Source organism: Carex rostrata, chromosome 16 (assembly GCF_964058835.1).
Source record: "Carex rostrata chromosome 16, lpCarRost1.2, whole genome shotgun sequence".
NCBI lineage: Eukaryota > Viridiplantae > Streptophyta > Magnoliopsida > Poales > Cyperaceae > Carex > Carex rostrata.
This window is the reverse complement of record NC_135933.1, coordinates 6,070,921-6,089,524: the sequence shown is the minus strand read 5'-3', so window position 1 is coordinate 6,089,524 and position 18,604 is coordinate 6,070,921. Positions and strand designations below refer to the sequence as shown.

At 32.8% G+C, this 18,604-nt stretch overlaps 2 protein-coding genes across 5 annotated transcripts; one reads left to right on the top strand and one right to left on the bottom strand.

The window, feature by feature from the left end:
* Positions 1-7,047: 7,047 nt before the first annotated feature.
* LOC144567599 (B3 domain-containing protein Os03g0120900-like) lies at positions 7,048-8,204 on the top strand. Its single transcript, XM_078317768.1, has one exon. It carries the CDS (start codon positions 7,268-7,270, stop codon positions 7,940-7,942), a length of 675 nt encoding a protein of 224 aa, XP_078173894.1. The 5' UTR covers positions 7,048-7,267; the 3' UTR covers positions 7,943-8,204.
* Positions 8,205-15,309: 7,105 nt separating this feature from the next.
* On the bottom strand, positions 15,310-18,397 carry LOC144567598 (uncharacterized). 4 transcript variants are annotated; one of them, XM_078317763.1, is made up of 5 exons: positions 18,115-18,397; positions 17,146-17,634; positions 16,162-16,319; positions 15,777-15,848; positions 15,310-15,666 (listed from the first exon to the last, which is right to left on the bottom strand). In XM_078317763.1, exons 1-5 carry the CDS (start codon positions 18,266-18,268, stop codon positions 15,523-15,525), a joined length of 1,017 nt encoding a protein of 338 aa, XP_078173889.1. In that variant the 5' UTR covers positions 18,269-18,397; the 3' UTR covers positions 15,310-15,522. The 4 variants fall into 4 exon arrangements, with proteins under 4 accessions (XP_078173889.1, XP_078173893.1, XP_078173891.1 ...); XM_078317767.1 differs by lacking the exon at positions 15,777-15,848; XM_078317765.1 differs by having other exon boundaries at positions 15,310-15,848; positions 17,158-17,634.
* Positions 18,398-18,604: the final 207 nt, after the last annotated feature.

Here is an 18,604-nt window from a genome sequence, read left to right as displayed (position 1 = left end):
CACGGAAAGCCTTATGCTATCTATAACACCTAAATCTTACTCTTACTATAGTATATATCTACGCCCATGCATTCAAATGGACATCTAATTGCAACAACATATTGTTCATGAAAACAATATTTGAATTTTATTTATTGCAATCTACTGCAACTAGTTCGTTCCCACAAGTGAAAGAAAAATTGTGATTCGCTAATAATCTCTGTGGATGTTTTTCATTTGAATCATCTATCAAGACTTTGCTGACACGTCATGCAGAGTGCAACAGCCAACAGGGTTAAGCTATGAAGAAATTAAAAATTTACCTGTCACAGTGTCACCTAACCTGTTCACATGCTTGTATACTTCTATGAAGAAAAATATAAAAATAAAACGACGACACTGCCTGCTAGCTAGAAGCATGATGTATTATGTATACATGTTCCAAATATAAGAATCCGTATCAGGCCTCCAGGCTCCAGGTACCTAAAAGAGAATCTTTTACGGTTAGTGAATATAGACCGTTCTTTTTAACTTGGTAAGGATCTCAAAGCTCAATAATACGGCTCAGTGCGCTAGCTTGAATCTCAAAGAAGCTGAAAGTAAATCTCAAAGAATGTGTATCCTTCTAGGTATCTGAAAAGAAAATATTTTATAATTAGAGGATTCAGACCGTTCTTTTAACTTGGCACAAATCTCAAAGTTCAATAATATTGTCCTTGTATTAGTCTGAATCTTAAAGTGGTTGAGAGTAAATCTCAAACCGTAAAGTGAGAAAATTTATTTACGATACCTGAGAAGATATTTGTTCCAAATATAAACAAGTCTTACGCGCAATAGTTTAATTACTTAACTATAAGAATTACATTTATCTGATATTTTCTATTAATCTCCATTTTAATTATTTAGTACTAAATCTAATATTATTTGAGCGCTAACATGCATGAAGATGATTATATAAAATCAAATGGACAAGATTTATGTTTCACAAAAATAATGACTTGATTCATACTTTGACAACATAAGTTTATAAAGAATTCATGTTTGACATAATAAATTTTATACGGGATCGTATGCATTTGGCATATTAATTAAACTTGTATAAGATTGTTGGAGATTCATAATACAACTCACTCTGTGGGAGCTACACCTATCGGGTTCCCAGACCCAGAGCACATTACAAGGGAAATTTGCATATCACGCCCACCTTGTTTGGATGGAGAGTAGAGGAAGGGAGGGAATGGAAAGAAAATATAATTTTCCGTCAAATTGTGTTTGGTTGACAAAATTATATTGGAGGTGAAATGTTTAACTTTGTATCATTGTAATTAATAGAATCGATTTCTCTTCTAATTTGGAATGTAATGGATGGAAAAAAAATTTTGTTGCAAATATTTTTAGAAAAAATAACACAAATGTTCAACTCTATATCTTGTCAATATAATTCTCATACAAGTTTTTTATCACAAACCTACAACAGCCACCAAATTTCTCATTAACTTTCTAAATTTTAATCAACCAAATAAGAAATGAGACGGAAAGAAAAGTTAAATTTATTTTCTCTCATTAACCATCCAAACACGAAAATGTTAAATTTGTTAATCTTCATTTCTATTCCATTCCATTCCTTCTATTCTTCACCTCTCCTTCGTCTACTCTCCATCCAAACAGGGTGTGAGTCCTCTTCTCTTCTTTTCTCCGCTGCTTCCAATGTTTACCTTAAAAAGTAACATGTACCTTAAATAGAAATTTGCATACTACACCCTTGACTCCTCTTCTTCTCTCTCTCTAGACTCTATCCTTGCAAGTATATTATATAGAGACTTGAGCTCTTCTGTAAAAGGATGAACAATTAATTAATAAAACAATAATTCAATCAATTGACCAGTTTAATCAGCAAAGATTCAGACTAGACAAAATATTCATGAACCATGCACAAATTTTGTTATATCATGTATGAAATCGATATAAACTATTATTAAATATGAAGTATGTTTGATCTGTAGCAAATTCTTTTTTTTTTCAGAAAAATTAGAATCTAGTTCTCATTTGATTAATATGGTAACATGATTACCTCATTATTATTAATAATAATAGAAGTTGCTACTGTTGGCTTTTTATGATTCCCCAACAGCTACAAGTCATTTGATTTGTAGCAACTTCTCTATTATTATTTTTAGTTTAATTTAGAAAGGATATGGGTTAAACTGCTGGAGATATCGGTAAAAAATCTTGCTCTCCAACATTTGCACATGCACCCATGGTATAATAAAAAAATAATAAATATATAAATATTATTCGAGAAAACTTCTGGAGTGAGTCTATGGTACTATGCATATTACGGGTTGTTACCGTGCTACAGCTCTATATTCGAGTTTTCAAATCCTAACGGTCGATCCGAACCGTTCATCTTGTTCTCCATATTAATATGTGTTTGGAGACCAAATTTTACATTTTTTGAAATTTTTTTACTATTTTTTTAGATATTTAGAAAATCACTTGATCTGAAAATTCTGGACCATCCAAAAACAGTGATTTTCAATAAATCTAAAAAAATAGTAAAAAAATTTCAAAAAATGTAAAATTTGGTCTCCAAACACATATTAATATGGAGAACAAGATGAACAGTTCGGATCGACCGTTAAGATTTGAAAACTCGAATATAGAGCCGTAGCACGGTGCCAAATTGTAATATGCATAGTACCATAGACTCACTCAAACTTCTGACCAGAAAATGATTTTCTCTAAAAAATTTAGGTATATAAGTTTCCTAAATTCTTTTTGACCAGACATGCATATTTGTCTTCAACTTATATAGATTAGCAATAATCTATTTTTCACAAAAATTTATGATAATACGAAACCTACAAACACAATTATATATGTTTCTTAAATTTCCTTCAGTAGTCTACTTAAAAGTCATTAAAAAAAAATTTAGATAGTATAATCACGAAAATGGTACCAGTAAATCTCAATTAAACAGAATAGAAGATATATAGTTAAAATGTAAACATATATAAGTGTCTAATAATTAAAACGTGCAATTGTATAAAGCGGAAGATTATTAATGCATAATTATATTTGTTAAGAACTTTATTTAATTTATTGCACATGTAATTGTTCTATGGCATGCATATTTGAGACGAGGGAGCGGAATATCCGAGAGGCAACAGAGAGGATGTCCAGTATGGATCTTTCGATCTGGATATATATTTTTGCGGAATACAAAAATAACAAATCACTTGTCAAATCTAAATTAGGCACGAAAATTTCAACACATATAATTGTACTGAATTTGATTTGATATCCATTGTATTGTTCAAACAAAATTATCTATATACATGTCTTACCAAATTTGATAAAAAAATCTTCAGCACTCCTAGCAATTAAGCAGATGCTTTGTACTCTGACCAAAAAGTCTATTTTAATTCACCTCATTAATTACTCCGTTACGCTACTTAATGCACCATGCGTCCCGTTCCCTTTAAATTACTTAACCACTGATCATGTCGATAGTTTCTGTTTATATCTTAAACAAAATTCACCATTATTGGGATCTCAGTGGTATCAACAACAAAAAATAAATATTATTATATATTAAAATCATGTGACATGCATGCATCCATTAATATCAAAACATGCCGCGTAGGTCTGATCCACTTGACTACAGTAGCAGACCGCCAATTAGAGACAAAAGATAGTATGGGAGCCAGTGCTCAACATTTTGACTTGAAAACAAGTTGACAATTGATGAACTAAAATAAAGAAATGAAATTAAGACGTGGTTGTTGTCAACTTAAGATGCATTTATTGTGTAAAATTAAGCAGCTGTTTGCATGGGTGTCAAGTATATATATAATTTGTTTGGTACATATCGGACATGTCTAAAATATACATGACATGCATTTATTGTACTTCTTAATTAAGAATCTTATCATGAATTGCTATTCTAGTCAAATGGCAATGAAAAAATAAACAAAAAAAAGAAAGAAAAGAGTACGCATCTCGAATTAATTATCTGTCGAGAATAAAAGCAGTACATCATCCAGGCACTTAATTATAATTATTTCTGTACTGAAATCAATATAAACACGGAAATGCAAGTACCAAAATCAACGACGTGTAAATTAAGTTTTGCAGATGTCAAATTTGCATCTTCGTGCTACCTTATCATGATAGTGCAATTTTTAAAATAACAGTGTTATTTTAAATTAGAGTCATCTAAACAATCTTAGTTGTTATTTGGAACAAACATAATAGCGTTGTTCTGCTGTTCCAACAAAAAGTAGAAATAGTTTCAAATTCTCTATTTTATTCATTTCCTCTAAACTCTATTCCAAATAATGCATTCAAACAACTTTTTAACTATTCCGAATAGCTTTGAGTTAGTACTATTCTTTTACCATCAAGGTTAGTGCTCTTATTTTTTTCAAGGTTAAGATTAGTGCTATTATTATCTACTATTCTCAGATAGTAGCTATTTTAGCTATTTTATAATGCATCTAAACGTATCCTAATCTTCTCCCTATATATATATGGTGTGAGTGTGACATCTATCAGTTTTCCATTTTAGGAAAAAAAAAAACTATTTGATTTCAATTTATTTTTTTAGAAGAGTATAAACCAATTAAGTTACGCAAGATAGAGCATAGAATTATTATTTATTTGTGTAAAGCATGGAACAACAATATATTCAAGGTTCGAAAAATATTTTTTGATTTAGTAACTAAGACAATATTTTTTATATGTAAATTCATAGGTTGAAACTTAAATTGAAAATTCTTTGTGAATATTTAAATTAAGCTTGATGACTTAATACTATATGTATTTAAAAATAAAATATTCAGGAGTCCAAAACTTGTCGAATTAGTCTAAAATATATTTCGTGTGAAAATCAAAAATCAAAAATCTAAATAAAGTCGAACGACTTAAGATCATTTTTATTTGAAAAGAAACATGATGAAAAAGTCGTTTAACCGTTAGAGTGTCAATAGGATAGAGATAAAATTATATTCATATTCATTTTTATTTTTTGAATACATATATAAATTGAATATTAGACAAATACGGGATACAAATCGGATCAAATATTTATTAGAAATATGAGGAGGGTTCAAATGCACCCAAATTTTTGTGCACCCAAATGCACCCTATCTTTCAAATCCTTTTTTTTTTTTCTTCTGTTTTTAAAGTCCAAATAGTCAATCCGAACCATTAGATGCGATCTATATATTAAGATGTGCTTGGAGACCAAATTTTACATTTTTTGGAATTTTTTTTACTATTTATTAAGCCACTTTGAAAATCGCTGATTTTACATTTTCTGGACCATTGGATCAGCGATTTTCAAAGTGATTTAATAAATAGTAAAAAAATTCCAAAAAATGTAAAATTTGGTCTCCAAGCACATCTTAATATATAAATCGCATCTAATGGTTCGGATTGACTATTCGGACTTTGAAAATGGAGAAAAAGGATTTGAAAGATAGGGTGCATTTGGGTGCACAAAAATTTGTGTGCATTTGAACCCTTCTCTAGAAATATATAAATATAATTAAAATATCAAAGTTTATAATATTTATCTAATTTTAATAATGAATAACATTTTTTTTTTCATAATAGATATTAAACTATATTGTTTAGTATATATCTACTATTAGAATACTGATAATTGAAATATAAAATCATATTTATATTATATCCATACAAATATCCGTATTTTTTTTTTAAATAATGATTGGATATTTTCCACTCCGTTTTCACCATAAGTGTCATTCATAAAAATCCTCGTGCATATTCAAACTTTGTATTTTAATTTATTTTTTATGACATTTCAGTGGGCATTTTGCTTTTCACTTCTAGAAAAAAAAAGGAAAATGAAAAAAGACACTACTAGTGTGTCTTTTTCCGGTTTTTTTTTTTAATATTTAATTGCCTTCTGGATGTTCATCTGAGTTGGCATTAGGATTGACACTGTGTGCTATTAATTCCCACCTCTTTCCAAGTTAATCAAAGTTCAATAATTAGTTTTTTTTTTATATAATTGTTAAGATTTCGACTATCCAAAATTCATCTTTTTTTTACTTGAAAAAGGATAAATTATCTACAATTAAAATGTGGATTATGTACAAGTTAAAATAAATAAAATTATATATAAACACTCTAGCAGATAGGAGACAATTTTTGAATGATAATTAGCACCTCAATTGTTATTTATTCAACAGGATTTTTTAACATCGATTGTAGCATATATATTTAGGGTGTAAGTATTATCATGTGGTATTTTTATTTAACCCCAAATGTAATTGGGATCTTTTAATTGCCACTTCACACATATAAACATTAAATTATGGGACCAAATATCAGGGGACTAAAAAATCAATATCTGAAATTATCCATTAATTTAATCCAGTTTTGTATGTAAAGTAAAACCGGATCGCACTTAACTTGTCGTTGTGTGGCAATTAAAGGTCATGGACCAATAAACAGGCTTTGAACTTCGTGGTCTTATCACCTGTAGCTTATTAAAATAGCAACAATAATTATAGCAAAAAGAAAAAGAAATAGAACCAATTTACTATTGTACGGGCCAATACAAGAGATCCAGAAAAAGTTGTACGCGACTAATAGACTATAACACTTCGTGTAGCGAGTCAACTTCATGGGGAGGAAAAAAATAGAAGACTACAATAACAATAATTAGCATCTCTTGCTAAAGAGAGAACTTGCAGCTGCCTTTTATTGATCAGCATTATATACGAGTTAGATTGACAACTAATTAGGGGATTAATTTGAGACCTAATTATCTGACCCGTCAAACGATTTGAGGAGTTTGCAATTGCATCTCGAAAAGGAGCAAAACTGCAAAAGCATGCAAACAAAAGGGGAAAGTGGTGAAGAAAAGGACCTTGCCTTTTCCTCTTATCTCATGGATCGCTACAGCGAATTAATGGAGTGTATATATCACACAATATTCCACACAAGAAGCTTCCAGCCAGTTTGCATGTGGGACCCACTACCCCTTCTACTCTCCTAGGTAGAATCTTGTATCATACCCCCCCCTCTTCTCATCAGGTCTACCATCAAATCATATCTTCTTACATTATTCCTATCACCATTATCTTCATTCATACCTCTATGTAAACCTAGCTTGATATTCTTGGACCCCCCCCCCAAACCTCCCTTCAAAAAATAAATAATGTCATATTCTGACCTACATGACGGAACATAGAAAATAAGTTTCCTGTCAATTCAAAAAGCAAAACACTCCCAAGCACTAAACAAAAATTTGATGGAACCAAATGATCAATCAGAATCACACCAGCAGTTCACAATACAAATCCCTTCATCTTCTACTAATTCTGGTACTGCTGCTTCTCATGCTCATCATGTGGAGAGGGAGGGAGAGATCGAGCGGATGTTTGACAAAGCATTAACCCCTAGTGACGTTGGAAAACTCAACCGCCTTGTAATTCCGAAGCAACAAGCCGAGCGGTGTTTTCCTCTCCTAGGTCATGGCTCGGTTGAAAGAGGTACCGAGCTTCTATTCACCGAGTTACGCACAGGCAGGCAATGGCAGTTCAGGTACTGCTACTGGGGAAGTAGTCAGAGCTACGTCATGACCAAGGGATGGAGCCGCTTTGTCAGAGATAATAACCTCACTCCAGGTGACAGTGTATTGTTTTTACGGGACATTAGAAGAGGTAACTTCTTGATTGACTATCACCATAACCAACCACCCCCGCCGGTGCTGTATCGATCGCTGCCATCGGATCTGGGACTAGCGCCTGATGGTAGACCAATGCATAGTGCGCCACATGTGTTTTTAGATTTCTCGGCACCGCAACCAGCCGTCAGAGAGACGAGGAGAGTTAGGCTATTTGGGGTGAATATAGATTCTGGCAGAGAGGATCATGGTACTGGTAGAGGCAGAGATAACCAGGACTGGGGACCGAGATCAATCTAGTTGAGCAAGCTTCAAAAGCGGCAAACAAAAAAATTTTGGTTTGTTTCCCTAATTTAATTAGATGTACTTTTTTTCTCTTTCTTTATTTTGTTTGTTCTAGAGGATTAGCGATGTTTTTACTTTTTTTCTTTCTTTTTATTTAATTCGGAGTCATTCTTTGTACTTTCTTTTTCTTTTCATTTCAAAGGGGAATGATTTGATCAAAATTGATTGCATATCATAATAGCGATTATTAACTAAAAGATGCTTGGGAAGCTCCTAATGGCCATCGAAGTATTGGATAAAAAAAATTTAAATCTACAGACTGCTTCTTATTTACTTGTTTCATTTTCATTTGCCAATCATTTTTTCCCTTTCATTTCAAGTAAGCAAAAACGTAACATACTATTTTCTATTTTTCCGTGCATCATAAATTGATGTGCATCTATCGTACGTGGGACAATATTTCAATATGAATATACGTTTGCACTTCAGTAATGTGTATTTAAACCAGTAATTTAATTAGATCCAGTTCTATAGTAAGCAGATGCATCCCCTTTTAGCATCGAGTTGTATCAAAATAGTAGTATCATTGCTCATTAAGGAACACCAAAATCTCAATACTAGGAGAAACCTCGATGCATAAATTCTAATTTCATTACTTCTTTTTCAAGCTACTGAAGCTTAAAATTACCACAAAATTACTAACCCTATTTTTTTTTTGAAGGTTTACAGCGAAGTGCCATAAACAATTGTATTAAGAAGAAAAATAATTACAACCCAGGAGTACCTGGTTTAGCCTCGCGACAGATTCGCACCTAGATTAAATGTTAAATAATACACTAATTAGAACAGTGTATTCCCTTGCCCAATCTCTATCTGAGATCCAGAAAGCGTTGCCAAACCAAAACCTAACAATTAACCATCCATTGACAAATATCCAGAATTGACTCATTAATAAGTATATGGACCATTTTTCTTTTTTGAGAGAATACCCTACTGTTCCTCTCCTTCCATAACGCCCAGGACCCAGCCGCCCAAAGTGTGTCCCACACTCGCTTCTTAGTTTGGTCCAAAGTTATCCTTATGTTCCACCAAATGGCTAGCGGTCTGGCACCGACAGCCGCCAGCACGGGTATGTTAAAGTGTAGTGTTAGCACTGTCCACACCGACTTTGAAAAGGGACAACTCCATAGAAGATGCTGGATAGTTTCAAGGCCAGGTCCGTTACAGAGAGCACACCCCGGAACAACTACACATCCCCTTCTCGTGAGAATTTGCTGCGTTAGGACTCTATTCTGCCAACACAACCATATAAAGATTCTAACCTTTAGCGGAGCTTTAATTTTCCAAAGCTGTCTCCAATAAACACATGTTACCCCCTTGTGATGCATAAGTGCATAACCTTATAGGTACTAACCCTATTACAAGTGAATTTTCTATTTCCTTTTCAACCATTGATTGGTTGAAAACTTAAAATCTACCTATGTTACTTTGCCTGACTATTACTGTTCAATGATTTAATTTAATTTACACTTTACAGCACAGTCATTAAGCTGACAACTAACAGCCTTTCTATTGTTTTATGTTGTGCGCTTCAATTATGGTTAGATGTGGCTGGAATACATTGTCTTTTTACACTTCTACTAGCTAGACGTGGCAATCGGACTGATTGAGTCGGATTTCAGCCATTTTAACTTTGAATGTTCATTGGGTTGAGCTGTCACGAGAAGGGTAGGATTGGATTGGATATTGGGTCTTCAAGTTTCAGATCATTTCAAGTGTTCGGGTCATTTCAGATCAGGTAATTATTAGGTCCATTTTTCAAATTGTACGGCTTCAGGTCATTTTTCGTTTCGAGTAGTCTTAAACTCTTAATTCGGGATCCAGCCCGGTTAAGGTTTGTTAGTTATTTGGATCATTCTTGAGTTTCGAATTGTTCAAATTTGAATCATGTTGGATTTTAAGTCTAATCGAGTTTCAGATTGACATGAATTTAGAGTTGTTCGAGTTCAATTTACCTCTTTTTGAGTAATTTTATTGATCATAATAAACACAATACTGAGAATAGGATCTCAAAACCTACTTATGGAGTTGTGCTTTTCTTATAAGAAGATACGAATTTTTTTTCATTTAAATGTGAAACAAGCTGTTTAAAGGGATCTGTATTCCAGATCAGGTAGCACTGTGAGTCATTTCAATTTTATAGTATACCATAGACTATCAAGACGGCTAGCATATAATAGAAACCAATTGACACTACTCGGTACTTTAGAGTACGTGTAATTGGAGTTTTATCTGCAATAATTACTTGACAAACATTTCGGTACAAAGCACAGTTGACACTCATCGAAATTCTGCCAATTTGAAAAACTACCTCTAGTTGCATCTTAGGACTTCATAAAAAAAAAAATTAAAAGGCCATTTTCATGCACGAAACTACATATATATTGTGATCCAAGATATATAAAAGAAAGCGAACATCATCACCATCATCACCATCATTCTCAATGGTAATGGCAATTGCTGCTACTACCACCATAATTATCATTATTAACAATACTGGTAAAAGTACTAGTAGTAATAGAAAACTAGCTAGTGGCACTCTATTGTACTAGTATAGTTATACGGTATAAAAATTTCCATGTTAAAATCAATGTAAATCAACTTAATTTCTTATATCCATTGTCGTGCCACAAGCCCACAACATTCTTCTAACATACACGACATCTTATCCAACATTTGAATCATGTTATAACTTATTCTTTGATTGAAAAACCCTTGTGAATCGTACAATACGAAACGGTAAAGGAATTTGCATCCATTGCATGACCTGAAGCAAGCTTTCAAGGTAGGGGTTCAAAAGCTGAGGTATTATTTGACAAGAAACAATGGAGCGGAGGTTAATAAAACACAATATATAGAGTGAGTACTATGGTACTATGCATATTACAGGTTGTTACCGTGCTACGGCTTTATATTCGAGTTTTCAAATCCTAACAGTCGATCCGAACCGTTCGTCTTGTTCTCCATATTAATATGTGTTTGGAGACCAAATTTTACATTTTTTGAAATTTTTTTACTATTTTTTTAGATATTTAGAAAATCACTTGATCTGAAAATTCTGGACCATCCAAAAACAGTGATTTTCAATAAATCTAAAAAAATAGTAAAAAAATTTCAAAAAATATAAAATTTGGTCTCCAAACACATATTAATATGGAGAACAAGATGAACAGTTCGGATCGACAGTTAGGATTTGAAAACTCGAATATAGAGCCGTAGCACGGTGCCAAATCGTAATATGCATAGTACCATAGACTCACTCCAATATATATATATATATATATATATATATATAGAGTTAGGCTGGGGTGCTATGGATAGCATAGTGGTCTCTATGCTACGGCTCAATATTCGAGTTTTCAAAATCCAAACGGTCGATCCGAACCGTTCATCTTATTCTCCATATTAATATTTGCTTGGAGACCAAATTTTACATTTTTCTGAAAATTTTTACTATTTATTAAGTATTTTACAAAATTGTTGATCCAACGGTGGCTGCACAAAACAGTAAAACCGTTGGATTAGCGATTTTCAAAGTGGCTTAATAAATAGTTAAAAAATTCAGAAAATTATAAAATTTGGTCTCCAATCAGATATTAATATGGAGAATAAGATGAACGGTTCGGATCGACCGTTTGGATTTTGAAAACTTAAATATTGAGCCGTAGCACGGGAGACCACTATGCTATCCATAGCACCCCAGCCTAACTCTATATATATATATATATATATATATATGAGATTGGCTATGGTGCATTGCAATGCATGAACCCTCTTATGCATTGCACTCTAAATCATGGATTTAAAGTCCAAACGACCAATCCGAACCGTTCATCTTGTTCTTCATATTAATATGTGATTGGGGATCGAATTTTACATTTTTTGGAATTTTTTTACTATTTATTAAGCAATTTTGAAAGTCGCTGATCTGATGGTCCAAAAAAATTTACTGTTTTTTACTGTTCACAGCAAAACAGCAATTTTTAAGAATGCTTAATAAATCGTAAAAAAATTTCAAAAAATGTAAAATTTGGTCTCCAAGCACATTTCAATATGGATTAAACATCTAACGGTTCGGATCGGTCGTTTGGACTTTAAATCCGTGATTATAGTGCAATGCATAAGGGGGTTCATGCATTGCAATGCACCATAGCCCATCTCTATATATATATATATATAGAGGTAGGCTAATAAACAATCGATTATTCCTAGCTTCTCGTGCAACCAAGTCGTTTTCTGATTTTTAAAGTCCAAATGATCGATCCAAACCGTTAGATATGATCTCCATATTAAAATGTGCTAGGAGACCAAATTTTACATTTTTGGAATTTTTTTACTATTTATTAAGCCACTTTGAAAATCGCTGATCCAACGGTGGCTTAACCAAACAGTAAAATCAGAAACTACCGTTGGATCAGCGATTTTCAAAGTGGCTTAATAAATAGTAAAAAAATTCCAAAAAATGTAAAATTGGGTCTCCTAGCACATTTTAATATGGAGATCATATCTAACGATTTGGATCGATCATTTGGACTTTAAAAATCGGAAAACGACTTGGTTGCACGGGAGGCTTGGAACAATCGATTGTTTATTAGCCTACCTCTATATATATATATATATATATATATATATATGAGGTGGGCTATGGTGAGTTGCGAAGTAAAGTGACTATTTTACTTCACGCTCATATTTTGTGATTTTTAAGTTCAAAACGTCGATCCGAACTGTTCATCTTGTTCTCCATATTGAAATGTGTTTGGAGACCAAATTTTACATTTTTTGGAATTTTTTTACTATTTATTAAGCAATTTTGAAAGTCGCTGATCTGATGGTCCAGAAAATTTTACTGTTTTTTACTGTTCACAGCAAAACAGCAATTTTAAAAAATGCTTAATAAATAGTAAAAAAATTCCAAAAATTGTAAAATTTGGCTCCAAGCACATTTCAATATGGATTAAACATCTAACGGTTTGGATCGGTCGTTTGGACTTTCAAAATAAAAATACGGCGTGAAGTAGAAACGTGTTTTACTTCGCAACTCACCGTAGCCCACCTCTCTATATATATACATACATACATATGTATATGTACGTACATACATATGTATATGTACGTACATACATATGTATATGTACGTACATACAGATATGTATGTGTACATATGTAGATATGTATGTGTACATATGTAGATATGTATGTGTAGTACATATGTATATATGTATATATATATATCGAGAGAGAGAGTAAGGCTATGGTGAGTTGTGAAGTAAAATACGTTTTTACTTCACGCAATATCTTTATTTTCAAAGTTCAAATAGTCGATCCAAACTGTTAGATGTTTAATATATATTAAAATATGCTTGGAAACTAAATTTTACATTTTTTGAAATTTTTTTTACTATTTATTAAGCCACTTTGAAAATCTGAAAATCCGGGTGAACAGTAAAAATTTCTGGACCGCTGGATCGGCGATTTTCAAAGTGGCTTAATAAATAGTAAAAAAATTTCAAAAAATGTAAAATTTGGTCTCCAAGCACATTTCAATATGGAGATCATGTTGAGCTGTGTTCGGATCGACATTGTGAACTTTAAAATCGTAAAATATGAGCGTGAAGTAAAATAGTCGCTTTACTTCGCAACTCACCATAGCCCAACTCATATATATATAAAGTGGTAGTTCCTGAGCTTTGGTGCTACCAATTCGTTTTTTAATTTTTAAAGTTAAAAACGTCGATCCGAACCGTTCAAGTTGTTCTCCATATTAAATTGTGCTTGGAGATCAAATTTTACATTTTTCTGAATTTTTTTTACTATTTATTAAGCCACTTTGAAAACAGCTGATCCAACGGTGGCTTCTGATTTTAAGCCACCGTTGGATCAGTGATTTTCAAAGTGGCTTAATAAATAGTAAAAAAATTCATAAAAATGTAAAATTTGGTCTCCAAGCACAATTTAATATGGAGAACAACTTGAACGGTCCGGATCGACGTTTTGAACTTTGAAAATTGAAAAACGAATTGGTAGCACCAAAGCTCGGGAACTACCACTTTGATCTTAGCCAACCTCTATATATATATATATATATATATATATATATATATATAGAGGTGGACTACGGTGAGTTGCGAAGTAAAACGCGTTTCTACTTCACGCGTATTTTTATTTTGAAAGTCCAAACGACCGATCTGAACCATTAGATGTTTAATCCATATTGAAATGTGCTTGGAGACCAAATTTTACATTTTTTTGGAATTTTTTTACTATTTATTAAGCATTTTTGAAAATTGCTGTTTTGCTGTGAACAGTAAAAACAGTAAAATTTTCTGAACCATCAGATCAGCGACTTTCAAAATTGCTTAATAAATAGTAAAAAAATTTCAAAAAATGTAAAATTTGGTCTCCAAGCACATTTCAATATGGAGAACAAGATGAACGGTTCGGATCAACATTTTGAATTTAAAAATCACAAAATATGAGCGTGAAGTAAAATAGTCGCTTTACTTCGCAACTCATCGTAGCCCAGCTCATATATATATATATATATATATATATATATATATATATATATATATATGGTCCATGTTTCTTCGTTCCATGCATCATGGAGGATTGATTCAAGGCATTCTATCTCTCTGACAAGGTAATTTTCACCTCCTCCTGTACTCTTCCTTGTTCGTTTTGTTCTCTTTTGGTCACTTTTCTACTCAAATACTAAATTGAAGGTTGCGTGGCATTTCAAGTAAATTGAATGCAAGTTGAGATTCTTTTGAAATTCATAATAAAATATATTTGTACAAGATCGCACATTTAGCTCATGTAAATTCAATTCCAAATCGACATTTTAGAAATCATTTCAAACTTTTTTTATTCTGATCAAATTTCGAAGTGTAAGAAGTAATGTTTGCAATTTAAAGAATGATAAGCACATGCAAATTATTTCACTTTGAGTTAGTTTTCCTTTATATACATTTATGGGATATATTAATTTTAATCATTTTTTATCCAGCTTGACCACATTTAATTTGTGACTTCGGTTAATTTAAGCTTCTGTCTTCTGCTTAAAAGCTATTACTATATATTGATTCGTTTTAGGGCTAGTGTGCACACTTCCTTTAATTTACTTAGTGACTGTGTAGTACAACTTTGGCAATTGGCATGTCTTTTTTTGGAGAGAAGCCCTTAGGCGGCAATTGGCATGTCCTATAGAAACCAGCTTACATAAACCACTAGACTGATCAAATATGAAACTGTTTTAATAGCATTCATGACAACTGTAGTGCTATAAAAACTGGTTTAAAGCCTTCATAAGCAAAAGAAAGCAATAAAAAACCAAGAAAAAACTTCTTCACGGTTCCATATTGTTGTCAGATTTTGCTTTAAAAGCATATCTACAAGTACCTCTTAATCTACATGTACATCACGTACAACAATACATTGCAACTTCTCTCAAAAAATAAAATACATTGCAACTTTCTTTTTAAAACAAAAAGAGGAGTATCGATAAATCTGTTCAATTTTTTTTTGGCATTGTTTTCTCACTTGTTGGTCCCTGCATCAACCACCGTGCGAGCATGTAGGAGTTTGTACTTCAGTTCACACTTTTCTAGTTCAGCATTTATCCACATGTTTTTGTATACAGCTGCTTCTATATTTTCTTCATTATCTTCAAAGTACCACTTCTGGAAATTCTCAAGGGCCGAAATATTTGTGAGGCAATGTTCAAAGAAGAACTTGTGATAATAAGATTATGGGAGATGATACATGTATTTGCCCAAATATAAGGATATACCTGAGAATAAGTATGTTCTTTGCCTTTCTCCTTATCCAACCTGTAGGCTCTAGTATGTTTGCTAAGATTACCCTGTGGAGAATTTATTTCCCAGTTAGCCAATTTAATTGATGAAGAAAACAGGTATTAGGTGCATTTCATAAGCAACCGATACAACATCAAGCCACAATTTTTATACCTAGATTAAAACATTTTATATATGGACTTCCTCGAGTGCTGCAATTCTCCCGCAAAAGGTACACATGCACTCATTCATTTTTTTATCTCCGTATGAATCAACCATATCAAGGGGGTACACAAGGTTTATGCGGCGACGTGGTACAGAATTTTGAGGGATATTTGACAGTTATATTGTACTATTAATAATAAGAGCTATTTAACACACCTTTTTAGATTTTTCCATAAGCTTTTCAAGATCTTCAATTATCATCTTTACCTTCTTGTAATTCCCCTGAGCCAGGTCAGCAGCATTCGAAGGGATCTGTAAAAGCATATCAGAGAGATCAACTATTTTCTGAAGTAGCATCTCTTCTCTGCTAGAACCTGACAAATTCAATATTAAATAAATGTAAAAGAGAAGGGTACAAAGTTTGAGACACAAATTTAGCCTAGATATAATTTACTGGAAACTGTTTTATTCTTCCAAGAAACCATCTGTCTTTAGGAAAGTCCAAGGAAACACAAACCACAAGGACAAAAAAAAAAGGATAAATGGATATAATATTGCACAGCATGGGGCTGGTGCACCATTCGAAATACCTTAACATGTCAACAATTACAAATACCCCTACCAGTATTTAAAAATGCATAAGAGCCCTTTTCTGGAAAATTAGCCAAACATGCCTAATTTGTTTGAAAAAAAAAAATTGATTACTTCCGAGTAGTTCACCTTTAACATAGTTAGTATAGTACTTGAGCAATATGATTAACTATGAGGATGAGAATATTGATCCTTGCGAAACAAAAAAGAGACTTGCATGCAGATATTAGTAATATAACAATTTGAAGTAAAGAACTTCACATGAAAAAATACTAGCAAACATTTCTTTAAAAATTATGGATAATACATTATTTTGATTAAGGTTAATTTTGTTCTCCGTTATTGATAATTCCTTCTTTTAATGTAAATGACAATTTCTTATGATAGTGAATGATTTTAACAGTGTTAAATGCTAAATAATCTAGTAACCATTCTTACAATTTCATTAGCAATATTCCTATTTGCACCAATTCTTTGTGGGTCTTGATTGATTGATGGTCCTTTTAAAATACTGAAAAGTGCAAATGTGGATAGTGCAGGGGCTTTCTTGCACTCTCTTATTATTTTTATTCACATTTTTATTTACAGAAGATGCATTTTGAACTGTACCTGCCTGCATACCAGGATCAAGTTTTTTCTTTATTGAATTGCCCCCGTAAGAACCAATTTCAAGTCCAGAATCCAGGGGCACCGCCGGTACAGGCACAGAAAGTCCCTTCTCTTTTTCATCAGAAACCATCAAGCGTGCAATTGGAGTTTCTACAATTGACAAATTATGCTCCTCTCGTAACTTCTCAACAGTAACAAGAAGTGGTGCTGATGTCTCCCCTATGTGATGCGGTGTGGTTTGAGACCAGTTACGCCCTTTATAACAAGGCGAATCGATCAAACTAGGGTCATCTGAAGAGAGTTTGGAAGTGGGGTCACATGCAAATTCTAGTTTCTTTAATGTTAAACAGGGAGATAGGGCAAGTTTTGCATTAGGAGATGGATAGGATGGAGAAGGGCTTGTAGAGACTGGAGCTGGGGCCCACTCGCCAGAAAAATGATATGGGATATATGGACTCTCGTAGTAATTTTCGAGAATGGCGTAGGACACTGTCACATTAGTTTGTGAAAAGGTTACATACGGTTTATTGATTGAATAAAACTTAATAATAATCAACTTAACAAGCTAAATTGTCCGCAAAAATGTATATTTCAGGGGCATAATTGCAAATACCTAATTTGGATATTGGCACCACTTTTCTCCTACAAAGTAGGACATCTATATAGTTGATGTAAACTGTAAAGTGTACCATTTCAGTCGGGAGTGCTAGAGGTCCAGTATCGGGAATTATAAGAGTACACAGCTGCATTCCAGTAAAGCACCAAAATTGACCACTTTTTTTCAATTTGTTTTCAATTTGTCGTTTCCATTATAATTTTGTGTAAAAATGTTTGCTTATAAAACGTGTTATGAATGGTTCATTGGCCTGTACAGGTATCAAGCATTACACTCATATGTTTCTCATATTAACTGGATAGAAATCAAGAGTAAAGAAGAAGTAAAGAGGGATGTATAAGCATACTGCAAACCTTGAGGTTGAAATGGAGAGCTGTAGTAAGTGTCGACTGGAGAGGAAACGAATGAGCTGTCCTCAACAGCAGAGCTACAAAAGCGGCGACTGAAGAAAGGTTCGGCGTGAGGAGAGAGAGTAGAAGTGATGGCGCTCGCCTTGGTGGATTTCATCGGAGATTCTAGAAAGATTCTAGAGTAGAGAGGAGAGGAAGAGTCGAAGAGAGAGACCAGCGCTTTGGTCGGAGAGAGGGGCTTTTTCGTCTTTATACGCGTGTTCTTTTGGAATTAGGAATTTCATTGATTGCTGCATTTTTCTTAAGGGTTAAGTTAATTTCAGCTATTTTTTTTTAACTCTTTCATATTTTCTTATTTATCCTTTAAGACTTTAATATATTATATTTAGCTCTTAATTTTTCTCATTCTTTCTTATTTACTCTTTACACTTAGTTAGCACATTTTAATTTTAATATTTTCAATTATATCTCCTTTATTTCATCTCCTTCAATT